Here is a 12,918-nt window from a genome sequence, read left to right on the forward strand (position 1 = left end):
GCTCTCGGAATACACCCTAAGGTTGCAGGGATGAAAATGGAGTGATCTACAACAGGTGCAGGCAAAGGGGAGTGAAGCAGAACACCTGGGAACAATGCAGGCCCCTCCCCATGCACAGCCGGGGTCTCTGGCCCACTCAGCAAGCACACACGCATGTACACACCCTGGGCTCTTTTTTCAGGCATGTACTATTCTGCTTCATTGTTTTTGGGTATATATCTTTGAATGAAATGAGAGAGTGTGTTTCTTTAGGGTATGTTCCTAAAAGCACACTGGGGGCTGAGGTGTAGGCACATGTAAAATTCTGCTGGAATGATGGATGCTATGGACATCCTGGCCAGGGGATGTCCTGTTCTCCCCCCTCACTGCCCCAAATGGTGCCACCTTATTCTGCAGCTGGTCTGCTATGGCCCCCGCATGGTCTCCACCAAGCCGTGTGCTGCTCACTCCTCTACAGTCTCCATGTGAACATGCACTCATGCTTCCTTTTCCCCGCCAGTCTCTGTTCTCCACTTTCCTTGTGGCGCCATGTCATGAGGTCACATGTGTCAGCACTCGTGGCTTCTGGGGCAGAGAGAAACCTCTTTGCACATCTACCCATTTTGCCCTGCCTAGAGGGCTGTGGGAAGCTGGAACAGTGTGAGAGGGGGCGGCAGTTCCCTCCGTGGTCTCAGGACCACCTCTGAGGCAGGTGGGGCAGGCGGAAAGCTGCAGCCTGGGAACGGTCAGGGCACTAAGCATTTGAGGGCAGCTGGAGCTCAGTGCCCAAGGCTGACAGAGGGTAGGAGACCACAGAGACATGGAAGTGGATATCTGTCATCAGATAAGGTCTCCTGAACACCACTTACAACTTTCTGCTTCCCATCAGCAAGCTGGAGACAGAAGACACCTCCTAACAACAAGTGAAGCAGCAAGACACACCTGGTCATCTATAATCTCCTGGCAAACAAAATCAGAGGCAGAGCCAGGGACAGAACCCTCCATCTCCCAACGCCCAGGTTGCACATTCTAGTTGGGTGGACACTCCCACGTGGCCCCATGGACAGCTTACAGTGCAGCTCTGCTGGGCTCTACCAAGCTCTGTCCAGCTCACCCACCAGAACCGGGGTCCTCACCCAGAAGGCAGGCTGGAAAAACAACTCAGATACAAAGAAAAGCAAAGTACCTGCTTCTTTTCCAGCCCTGCCACACTGTCCAGACTAATGCAGAGGCTCAAGAACACCAAGGAGACTCACTGTGCAGTTTCCTGGTAGCTTTTAACAAACTTTTTCCAAAAACTCTCGAGTCAGGGCAGCCCAGGTGGCTCAGTGGTTTGGCGCCTGCCTTCGGCCCAGGGCATGATCCTGGAGACCTGGGATTGAGTCCCACGTCGGGCTCCCTGCGTGCAGCCTGCTTCTCCCTCTGCCTGTGTCTTTGCCTCTCTCTCTGTGTGTGTGTCTTTCATGAATAAATAAATAATCTTAAAAAAAAAAAAAAAAACTCTCGAGTCATAATTACAAGAAGCATTGAAGTGTCGAGGGACCATTTCCAATTCAGAATGGGAAGTGTGGACACCATGCATGCGTGGCGAAGCCAACCGCCCCAGGTCACACCGAGGTGAGGGTGGCAGCCCTGGCTGGCTGGGAGACAGCAGCCACAGCAAGCCTCTCAAAGGACACATCCTTGAGTGGCCATGTGTTCCCAGTAACCCCTGCTTCTGTGTTACATGCTACAGTATCAGGAAGGTCTGAAGGCCATGAGAAAATGTGCATACCACAAAGCAGCTCAGGACATTCCTGTAGCTGCCATGAGCACCAGGCCCCACTGAGCCATCGTCAGAGGGCAGTACTCTCTCATGGAGCCATGCACGGTCTCTCATCCATCTGTGAATTATGGACAAAAAGCTACTCAAACTCACAGAAATGACATAAAAACTGACATAAAAATAAGTTGAATCACTTCCCCAAAAATGGGCAAGCAGCAAATAACAACTGGGTTTTTAAAAAAAACTGAAGCAAACCAATAGGAACAACAAAGCTGGCGTGCTCTGGGCCCAAATACTTTTTAAATTGAGGATGAATGACCAAGTTTTAATGTGTGCATAACAAAATCAATTTTTAACATGAAAATAATTGGATTGCTGTACCTACCAAGACAATGAACCTTTACCAAGGCAAGTAAGAGAAAGGGAAATAAAGTCAGTACTCTGAAGCGCACACTAAGGCTCCCTGGTTGCCACTTCAGTAAGACACTGTCAAGTCTTCCTCCAGTGGCCTCGCTGAGCCTGGGGGCTACAGACACCGTCCACACACACGGCAGACTCGAAGGTGCAAACACCCCAGGCCCAGAACTGATTGGATCTGGCCTCGACAGCCTGGCATCAGTCGTCTCCTAAAAGGCTCATCATTAAACAAGCCTCCAAGGTGTGACGTCCCTTCTGATGGAAGTCCTAGGACCCAAGAAGGGTTCTGCACCATGACTGAACTCTCCAATCCAGCCCTTGCTCCAGCAGATGACGAAGCTCTGGTATGCTGCTTTGACAGCAGAGACAGTACACAGGGATCATGGTGTGCACAGCCCCTGCCCCAGGGCATGTGACCCCTGAAGAATAAAGCCAACTAACACTACTTTCTACCTGTTATTCAACGGTCATTCTTGTGACATGCAGCTCTGACTGGCGGTGAATGTACAGTATGGATGTGACACACACTTTATCAATGTTATCGACAGTCAGAAATCAAGTACCAACAATGGCTGAGCCTGGTTTACTGAAGAGAAACATAAAAGCTTTCCCCACCCCAACCCCTCTTACCAGCCCTGTTTTCTATGTCAATTAGACCTAGCGAGAGCACTCCCTGGTGGTAAATACCAAGGGTCCATTGCCAGCAAGTTGAAACCCAGAGCCACCTCCCAGGGGATACACAGAGGCCCGGGAGGAGAACTGCACTCCAGATGCTCCATGCAGGTGATGAGGTTGGATGGGAAAACAGGCAGGGATACTGTGCTGCTCCCAGCAAGCCAGGCAATGCCTTCGACAAAGTCAGGTGGTCAGGTAGCTATTGTCAGGCCGGCTTCTCCTTGAAGGGTCTAGAGAAAAAGTTGAGCTCTTCCCTGACTTCAGTGACCAGCAAGAATGGTCACTCAAGGCCCTGCATTTGTGCTCCATGGGGCCCTGAAATTCAAACAGCTAGGACTGCATCACTGTGCATGCAGAATGCTGGCACAGGACAGGAGCCAAGCACCGAGGTGAGTCTCATTACCTAGCACCTTACCTTACTTGCTCCCAGGTCTTGGTGGCCAAATGCAGCACCCAGAGATCCTTGTAATGGTAGAATTGCTCTCCATCAGGAGAAGCAAACTCTCCTCCAAAGACCCACAGCTGTCCTCCACCTTGAGGCACCACCACAGCCTGTGAGAAGAAAGGGACAGGTCAGAGCAACCATGCAACTCTCAGCCAGCTCCACACCCACAAGATCCACCAGACCACCTCCCATGGTGGCTGCAGCCGGCGCTCACACTCAGTGATCACCTACCCCTGTGTCTGAGGAGAAGATTCCTCAAAAATCCTGCAAATCAAACACCTACTACACATCCAGGTATTCCTAAGTTGCAAAATAGATTTAGACAACTCATATCCTGTTAAAATGGACACAGTGGTATCAAAAGCTCACATTAGATCTAACACAAACTGACAAAGTATTTTCTTTTTATTAAATATTTATAATACAGCTGTTTGCCTGCTTGCATTAATCCCTTCCCTAGTTGTTTGGCACAGCACACCTAAAACCTCACTAACAAATAAAACGTGCGTGTAATATGCAATGCTTATATAACATTTATCTTTAAAAGATTTAAGCACAACAGCAAAGGCAAGCAAAAGCAGTGAAAACAGCACCCTTGGGGCCACACACCCTGGAGTCTCTGGCAGTCCCACATCCATGGGGACAGGACAGAACAAAACAGCACAGGGGCCAGGCTGACCAGGCACATGCAACATCAGGCTTTTAAGACTGACATGGGCATATTTCAAAGTATGACTAGGCTCAGCAGAGTATCAAAGCTTTCAGAGAACAATGGTCCCCAGGCACATCTCATACGCCAATGCACCCAGCTGAGGATGGAGGCAAGTGAGGACAGGAACTCGGGCTCACTTCACTTCACATGCCCTGGTTACCACCTCAATGAGAATGAAGCAAGAGTACCCAGAACCCCAGAAATACAAGCATGAAACACACAACTTTGGTCAGGCCACCTGGGGTGCCTATAGTGACCATGCAGTGGAGTTCTCCTTCAACCACTGGAAATGGTCTCCAGGGGGTAAGGGCAATGCTCCGGATGCTAGAATGGGAATCACTGTGCTAGGTCCCCCACAAGAGGGAAGAAAGTCAAAGCATATGATTAAAAACGCCTTCATAGAAAAGAGAAAGTCTCGTGTACGGGAATATATTTTAGATAGACAAAATAAGAGTGACTGCTACTCTGTATAAAACGGCCCATACAGATGCAAATACAAGAAACATCGATTTGGAGAATTTTGGTTTTTAAAAGATTTTATTTATTTATTCATGAGAGACACACACACAGAGAGAGGCAGAGACATAGGCAGAGGGAGAAGCAGGCTCCATGCAGGGAGCCTGACGTGGGACTCGATCCGGGGACTCCAGGATCACGCTCTGGGCCGAAGGCAGGCGCTAAACCGCTGAGCCACCCAGAGATCCCAATTTGGAGGATTTTAAAGGCAATTTCTAGACAGTCTGGTCCAGGGCTTTGGAGCTTTGGGTTGGACACTTTGGTGGAGTAAACTCATCTCCAAACAAAAGCTTAAGCGTAGACTAAAAGGTGGCAAAAGTGAAACTGGAGACCCCTGCCCAGAACCTGCGCCCCTTCTCCCTGAGGACACTCAGATCCCGCGCCCACACCTCATTTCGGAAAGACTGGCCTCTCTTGTAATTTTGCTGAAGGCTACATGGGAAGCACCCACGACCACCTGAACCCATCAGAGCCACGCATCCCACTGGCTGCCCAGTAAGAGTCCTGATGACTGGATATATTGTTCGATGACACACCACCTGGTAGGCAGCATGATTTCAAGGTCATTTGTGATTTGACGGTTTTACAGTGAGGTGAGCTTATCTGTAAACTATGTGTCTGAAGGGACAGACTTCACAGAAATGATTTCTGCAAGCCCCCTGCAAACCCAGGCTGTGATGCTCACCCAGATCACAGCAAGCACAGAGCAGATGCCAGGCCAGTCTACCTGGGATCACCAGCTATGGGTAACCAGCAATGAAGGAGCCACACAAGCATGTACTTTACGCAAAAGGGGTGGGAGACAGGAAAAGCAGAAGGGCCCTCTTGCCCAGGAGATCAGAAGTGGTTGCCATGCAAGCAGGTGGAGTGGCTGGGGTAGGGGAACTAGGTCAGGGCCATTGGGCCCTCACAAAATCCCGAGAAAATGTGTACTGAGTGGGTCGGGCAGTGGGTCCCAGGAGGCTCTTTCCCAGGGTACCCGCGGAGTACCCCAGAGCTCCTGTCACAATGCATGTCCTTACCCCTGCCTGGCGCCTATGAATGCTGCAGAACTATGGCTCTGTCACTGATGCCACTCCTGCCCTAGACTAAACTGAGGGGTCCTGGTGGCATAGTTAGGGTGGCAGGGGCCCCATCCACTCCCATTTATAGTCAGTTTCATATGCACCGTCTCAGCACAAATGACTACCTACAGAGACAAGCCAGTCTCCCATCACTCTATAACACCAGTCCATCTATGGGGAAGACACTGATGGTTTCAAATCATTAAAGCAGATGGGATGATTAGCTGAGGCTGATATCTAACAATTTCTGAGTTCAGTGAAGTGGTACATTCATGCCATGCAACACAATGGCATTCTGAGATACTACATTATGGAAGGCTAAGTGTTATACATGCACACATAGTACATGTGTATGTACCAGTGTGTAATCCAACTAACATGAAATACAACTGTGCAGAAATAGGGATTACATGTTTAGACAGAGATGCAAAAATACAAATCAGTAGTTCTAGAAAAGACAATGGACTTACTTTCCTTTTAATTCTTTTCATTTTTTCATAATGAATATTTATTACTTACATAATCAGTTTTTCAGTCTTTTTTTTTTTCCCCAAGATCTATTTGAGAAAGTGTGCATGAGCATGCGGCAGAGGGAAAAAAAACCCTAAGCAGACAGCCTGCTGAGCAGAGCCCATTGTGGAGCTCGATCCCATCATCCCTGAGATCATGACAAGAGCCAAAACCAAGAGTCAGACACTTAGCCGACCATGCCAAGTAGGCGTTCCAGTTTTTTCAGTCATTCTTAAAAAATGAAGTCAAACTCCAGGCAAGAAGATGACTGTAAGGCAAAGCTTGTGTTCCACATACCATCCTGCACTTAATTGCAACAGCAGGCCCAGTGAGGTGAGAACTGTGGGGGCTGCACGAAGGTGGGTCCACAGTCAGTGACCTCAGAACTGCATCTAACCTACTCTTCAAAGACTGAACACCAACAAAAAAGTTACCATACTAGTCCTGAGAAGGCTAAAGCTGTAAGAAGACAGGTATAAACCCTGCACTCCTGACCAGGAGGGAATAACCCGCCACTCACTAGCCCTCCCTCCATCGACAAGGAGAACACTGGACAGAATCCATGAAGCAGCTACAATCGGACAACAGAAAGTGTGAGCCCATACTCCCAAGAGGTGGCAAATGAAAAGAACAAGCCCTTCAACTCTAGAGGCACTTTCTGCACCCTGATGCAGGGAAATGCGCCCAACAGGGCGGGGGTGGGGGTGGGGGGGGGGTCTTGCTGAGCTGAGAAGACAAAGGTCAGAGGTCAGGGATGCTGAGGGCTGCTGGAATTTGCAGGGCAGAGTACTAGAGAGAGAGCACCCTGCAAATCCACACAGAGGTCCCACTGGAGCCTTTGAACACAGAGCTGCACAACTTCAGGGCAAGACCACAGGAGGCTGGGCTGACACCCGCCAGGGCAAACCTGAAAGCCTAACAACAACCCAAGCTTACAAGTGTCTTGGAGACCAGCAAGTACCAACTAGACAGATTGAAAAGTGTTACTGAACACCTAGGGCATTTGGTGGAGAACCCTGAGAGGCCATATAGGGCTAAACCATCCAGAGGGAAAGCCCCAAAAGAATCAAGGGTGATCTGCAGGTGACTAAAATGCCTGCCAGGACAAATCTCATCATTCATTGATAAATGAGAAAAAAATCCAGACCATCAACAGGCAGCATTCACAAATCTAGCCAGGTGCTGCTGAGTGGCAGGAGCACCATTTGGCATCTAACCAGTATCTAATCATACATTCCTAGGGGGAAAATATGACCCATTAGAAGAAGAAAGGTCAGTGAGCAGAAAGAGACCCAGAAACGAGAGGAGAGAATTAGTATATGAGGACTTGAGAACACTTACAAATATGCCCAAAGATTTAAAGGAAAATGTGAACATAATAAATAGACATGGGAATGGCTATCAAAAATTAAACAACTTGGGACTCCTGGGTGGCTCAGCGGTTGAGTGTCTGCTTTTGGCTCAGAGCGTGATCCCAGGGTCTGGGATTGAGTCCCTCATCAGGCTCCTCAGGGGAGCCTGCTTCTCCAACTCTTCCTGTGTCTCTGCCTCTTTCTCTGTGTCGCTCATAAATAAGTAAATAAAATCTTAAAAAAAAAAAATGAAACAACCTCTAGCGTGAGAAACACGATCTATAAAATGAAAAATGCACAAGTTCACAATACATCCACTGTGAAAGGCAATAAAAACTACCCAAAATGAAGCCAAAAAAGAAAAAGACTGCAAGGAAAAAAAAAGGATTTATTGCCTTTTGGACAATATTAGACCGTCTAACATACATCTAACTGGACTCCCAGAAAACCACAATGGTACCTCAAAACCAATGTTAAAATGCCAAAGGTAAAGAGAGAATCGTTTAAGCAGCCTTAGAGGAGGAAACAGACATTAAATACAGAATAAAGATAAAAATCACCAGTAAACTCTCACTAGAACAGTGTAAGCCAGAAAACGGAGTATCTTTCAAGTGCTGTCAGTCAGGAATTCTGTATAATCACATTATATATAATGGACAAAGGCCTGGGAAGCTCCGTTGTTTAAGTGTCTGACTCTTGATTTCAGTTCAGGTCTCGATCGCAGGCTCATGAGTTCAAGCCCCACGCCCAGCATGGAGCCTACTTAAGAATGAATGAATAAGTGTAAGACAAATACACCAATTAAAAGCAACAACTGTCACACTGGATAATAAAACAAGACCTGACTAGGAAAACCTGGAAGGCTCAGCAATTGAGTGTCTGCCTTTGGCTCAGGGTGTGATCCCAGGTCTGAGGATTGAGTCCCGCATTGGGCTCCCTGTAGGGAACCTGCTTCTCCCTCTGCCTGTGTCTCTGTCTCTCTCTTGCTCTCTCGTGAGTAAATAAATAAAATCTTTGTAAAAAAACAAGACCCGACTCAAGTGGTGTTCCTAAAAGTTGCACACTTTAAACATAAAGACACAAATGAACATAAGAGGATGAAAAAAGATACACCATGTAAACACTAATCCTAAGAAACATGAGGTGGCTGTGCAAACAGCAAAGTAAACGTCAGGAGATTAACAGAAATGAACTCAGCAAGGATAGGGAGGATGTGAACACTATCTGCCAACCTGACCCAATCAGTGCCCCACACCCAACTACTAGAGACCCTACGTTCTACAAAACACACCAAAGACGTACCAAGATAGGTATGTTAGGCCACAGCTTTAGTCTCAAAAACAAAACAAAAAAAATTTTTTTAAGATTTTATGTATTTATTCATGAGACATATAGAGAGAGAGGCTGAGATACAGGCAGAGGGAGAAACAGGCTCCCTGCGGGGAGCGTGATGCAGGACTCGGTCACAGGACCCCAGGATCATGGCCTGAGCAGAAGGCAGATGCCCAACTGCTGAGCCACTCAGGCATCCTCAAGTCTCGAAAATTTTAAAAGGACTGAAATCATGCATTAGAAATGACGAACAAAAAGAAACCCAGGAAATCCCCAAATATTTGTAAATTAACACCCTTCTAACACTTGTAACACATGGGTCAAATAAGACAGCCACAAGCAAATCAGATCACTTCAATCTGAATAATAAAATACAACAAAATTTGTGGGGTGCAGCTCAAGTACAGTCTAGAGGGAAATGTTTGTATTAGATGCTTGAAATGCTTGTATTAGAAAAGAAGATTTAAAATAAATGATCAGGGCAGCCTGGGTGGCTCAGCGGTTTAGCGCCGCCTTCAGCCCAGGGCCCCATGCTGGAGACCCAGGATCAAGTCCCATGTTGGGCTCCCTGCATGGAGCCTGCTTCTCCCTCTGCCTGTGTCTCTGCCTCTCTCTCTCTCTCTCTCTCTCTGTCTCTCATGAATACATGGATGGAATCTTTAAAAAATAATAATAATAAATAAATAAAATATCTACATTTCCACCTTAAGAAACTAGAAAAGGCAAATTAAGCCCAAAATGAAAGGAAACAATAAAGAAATTTTTTTAAAAAAGAAAAATGTATAAACATTTAGATAAATGTATAAATAGAAAAAAAAATCAGTGACCCCAATGTCAAGAAAATAGGAAAAATTATATAGAAATACTTGAATTAAACACAACTTCCGTTTGGGATCCAGTGTTGAGATTTTTGAGTCACAGAGACCTTTTTTCACCTTTTAAGAATGATTTTTAAACTACTACATGAGAAGTACTAGGCAAATTACTTTCCTGTCAACTTCAAACCAGACCCATTTTTCAAAGATTAGAAGGCATTTTAATCACCTAACACAACCCCAGTCATCCAATAAAATTAGGAAATTCAAGTCAAAGAAATCAAGCAAAGGGCAAGCCACAAGTGTGCTGCTCACAGAGCAACATCAGACACACCCAGGGGTCCTTTACCTCCCATTCACATCAATACAAAGCAATGCCCCAGAGAGAAGTCTTTCGAATGTACCAAAGATGAATTATGGTAAGTTACACCTATACGTCCTGCTAAATTATTTTTTTTAGGTTCTTAAGGAAATCTATAAAAAAAGAAAATCTCCCTTTACTTGCCTTCCATAAAGATGAAGAAAATTATTTTAGAGTAAACTAAATTCATCTTTTTCCCCCTTCTGCAAAAGAAAGCACATGAATTTCACTTCTGGTGGCACTCTGCTTTGTAGCATTATTGATGCTGCTTAAACTGAAACACCTTTAATAGTATATTCTCTGGGAAACTAGTTTGCCTGTACTGAAATGCACGGCAAAAAAGTCATACTACAGTAGAAATACACCCTCAATAAGGTGATGTTTTACAAGTCATTTCAAGTCACCTGCCCCAAATATTTTTTTTAATTTTTATTTATTTATGATAGTCACACAGAGAGAGAGAGAGAGAGAGAGAGGCAGAGACACAGGCAGAGGGAGAAGCAGGCTCCATGCCTCGAGAGCCCGACGTGGGATTCGATCCCAGGTCTCCAGGATCGCGCCCTGGGCTGAAGGCAGGCGCTAAACCGCTGCGCCACCCAGGGATCCCTGCCCCAAATATTTTTAACCAACTATCTGTGAGTAAAAAACAACATACAGCTCTGTATCAAAGTAATTGAGAAAAAAATGAAAAAAGGAAAGCTTCTTGGCTATGGAAAGAATAAGGAATGAAGTGATTCATTTGGGAATTAGCAATAGGATCTTACAACTCCAACTCAAAAGTTTTAGTCTCATTCAAGTTAAATTTCCAATTACTTCTCTATTCTGTAACTATTAAGCAAGTGGAAAGGAAGGTGGTAAGAAAGAGATCTAATCCAGGTCATGGATCTGTGCCGAATTTCTCCAAGAACTTATCTTTATCAAGGTCACTGTCAGTTAAAGGTGATCTCAGGCTAAACACACAATACTCTAAAACATCCTGCTGCAGAAGAAAAAATTATTTGCTAAAAGATATCTATAAAATGCACATTCACTTCAAAACCTAACACAAAAATACGTTATGGTCCAATAAAGAGATCTTAAAGAGTTTACTTTTTTTTTTTTTAATTTTTTTTTTTAATTTTTATTTATTTATGATAGTCACAGAGAGAGAAAGAGAGAGAGGCAGAGACATAGGCAGAGGGAGAAGCAGGCTCCATGCACCGGAAGCCCGATGTGGGATTCGATCCCGGGTCTCCAGGATCGCGCCCTGGGCCAAAGGCAGGCGCCAAACCGCTGCGCCACCCAGGGATCCCAAGAGTTTACTTTTTAAAAAGAAGTCTATAAGCGCTAACAAAATGACCCCCTATGATATCCTAAGATAGGGATTTTTCAATTTATCAAGGCATGGGCGGGATCATCCGGTAGCTTCTCAGGAGAGGTCTGGCCGGATTGGGCAGGAAAGCAAGGTGACTGGGCTGGAGACTGGAAGAGTCCCTACTCTGAGTTTATACCCCTGGCCCTCTCCTGAGTGACTGGCTCATATACTCGGGAAATAAAGCAATAAAATGCAAACAGTAAGTAAGTAAGTAAATATGTATATAAAATATATATATAAAATATATAAATATAAAAATATAAATATATATAAGTATATATAAAAATATGTAAACATATATAAAACATATATAAGTATATATTTATATATATTATATATTATATATTATATATATATAACATATATATATATATTCATGCATACACACATAGCAGTTTTAAAGTAGCTGTTGAACCAACAAGCAGACCTAATGAAGACACAGCAGGGCCCAGTGACCAGGGGACAAGGCACAGCAGCACCATTACCATTCCAGAGGTGAGGTGAGACCGGCCTATCCCATGAGGCTGTGGGCCTCCCAGGCACCTGGGTCTGCTTGCTGTTGCATTAACTGGAATAAAGTCACATCTGGAAAACCCTAAGATCCCCACTCTCCCTCCAAATGCCAAAAAAGCCCATCAGAATCTAAAGTAATAGACTCTGAACAGATTTGACAGCGGCTTCAGCATTGTGTAAGTGGAATCCGAAAAACACATATGCCATCAGAACTGGAAAAAATACAAACTACGGGATCTCATCAGGAAAGGCAAATTTGTCTTTTTTGTCACCATGTCCCAGCCCCAGAAGGGTGCCACAAATGTAAAAGATGCCTCGTGTTTCCTAAGGGAGCAACGCAGGACCCATGCTAACCCTGCTCAGGTGGACCGGGATGTAGCCATTATTCAAACAGAGGCTGACACTTTTCTTTTTTTTTAAAGATTTGATTTATTTATTCATGAGAGACACAGAGGCAGAGACACAGACAGAGGGAAAAGCAGGCTCCACACGGGAGCCTGATATGGAACTCGATCCCAGGATGCCAGGATCACGCCCTGAGCCAAAGGCAGACGCTCAACCGCTGAGCCACCCAGGTGTCCTGGAGGCTGACACTTTCCACAGCACCAATGGACTATCATGGGATTCTGCGTATCTCACAAATAAAGACTTCCTATATATTAACTTGTCTCCAGAAACTATTTACTGCTCAGTAATGCACTAGGCTGACAAGAACACAGAAGACATGTTTTTAAACATCAACTGTTTTCTACTTTAGGAGAGAAATTTTTTTTTTCATATTTTAGTTACTATGTTGGGGGAAACCATCCAGGGATCAAGAAGATATGATCTCATTGCCTCCTCATCATCCATCCTGGAGTTCTCAAAGTTGTTCATTCCAGTTCTTCTCCTGCTGGTGGCAGCATCCTCACAGTTCAGGCAGAGGCCTGTGAATGTGCCTCTCTCCCAGGAAACCGGGTAGAGAGGAGCAAGCTGCTGAGGCCTGCACACATCCGGCCACACATCCGGCCACACACTCAGCAGGCGCCACAGCCCTTTCCTTTCTCCCACTGTGCTGTGTTCTTGAAGAAAAGCCATCTCAATTCTCCCATTACACACTAAAATCAAC

General features: G+C 45.5%; 1 protein-coding gene across 3 annotated transcripts in view; it reads right to left on the minus strand.

The window, feature by feature from the left end:
• The window catches only part of KLHDC4 (kelch domain containing 4), a 57,673-nt gene that overhangs the window by 35,667 nt on the left and 9,088 nt on the right, over positions 1-12,918 (minus strand). For all 3 annotated transcript variants that reach the window (XM_077891088.1, XM_077891087.1, XM_077891089.1), the window contains one exon: positions 3,252-3,388. In XM_077891088.1, coding sequence (XP_077747214.1) covers positions 3,252-3,388 — 137 coding nt within the window. The remainder of the gene's footprint in view (positions 1-3,251; positions 3,389-12,918) is intronic.

The sequence above is a fragment of the Canis aureus genome, chromosome 3, assembly GCF_053574225.1.
Source record: "Canis aureus isolate CA01 chromosome 3, VMU_Caureus_v.1.0, whole genome shotgun sequence".
NCBI lineage: Eukaryota > Metazoa > Chordata > Mammalia > Carnivora > Canidae > Canis > Canis aureus.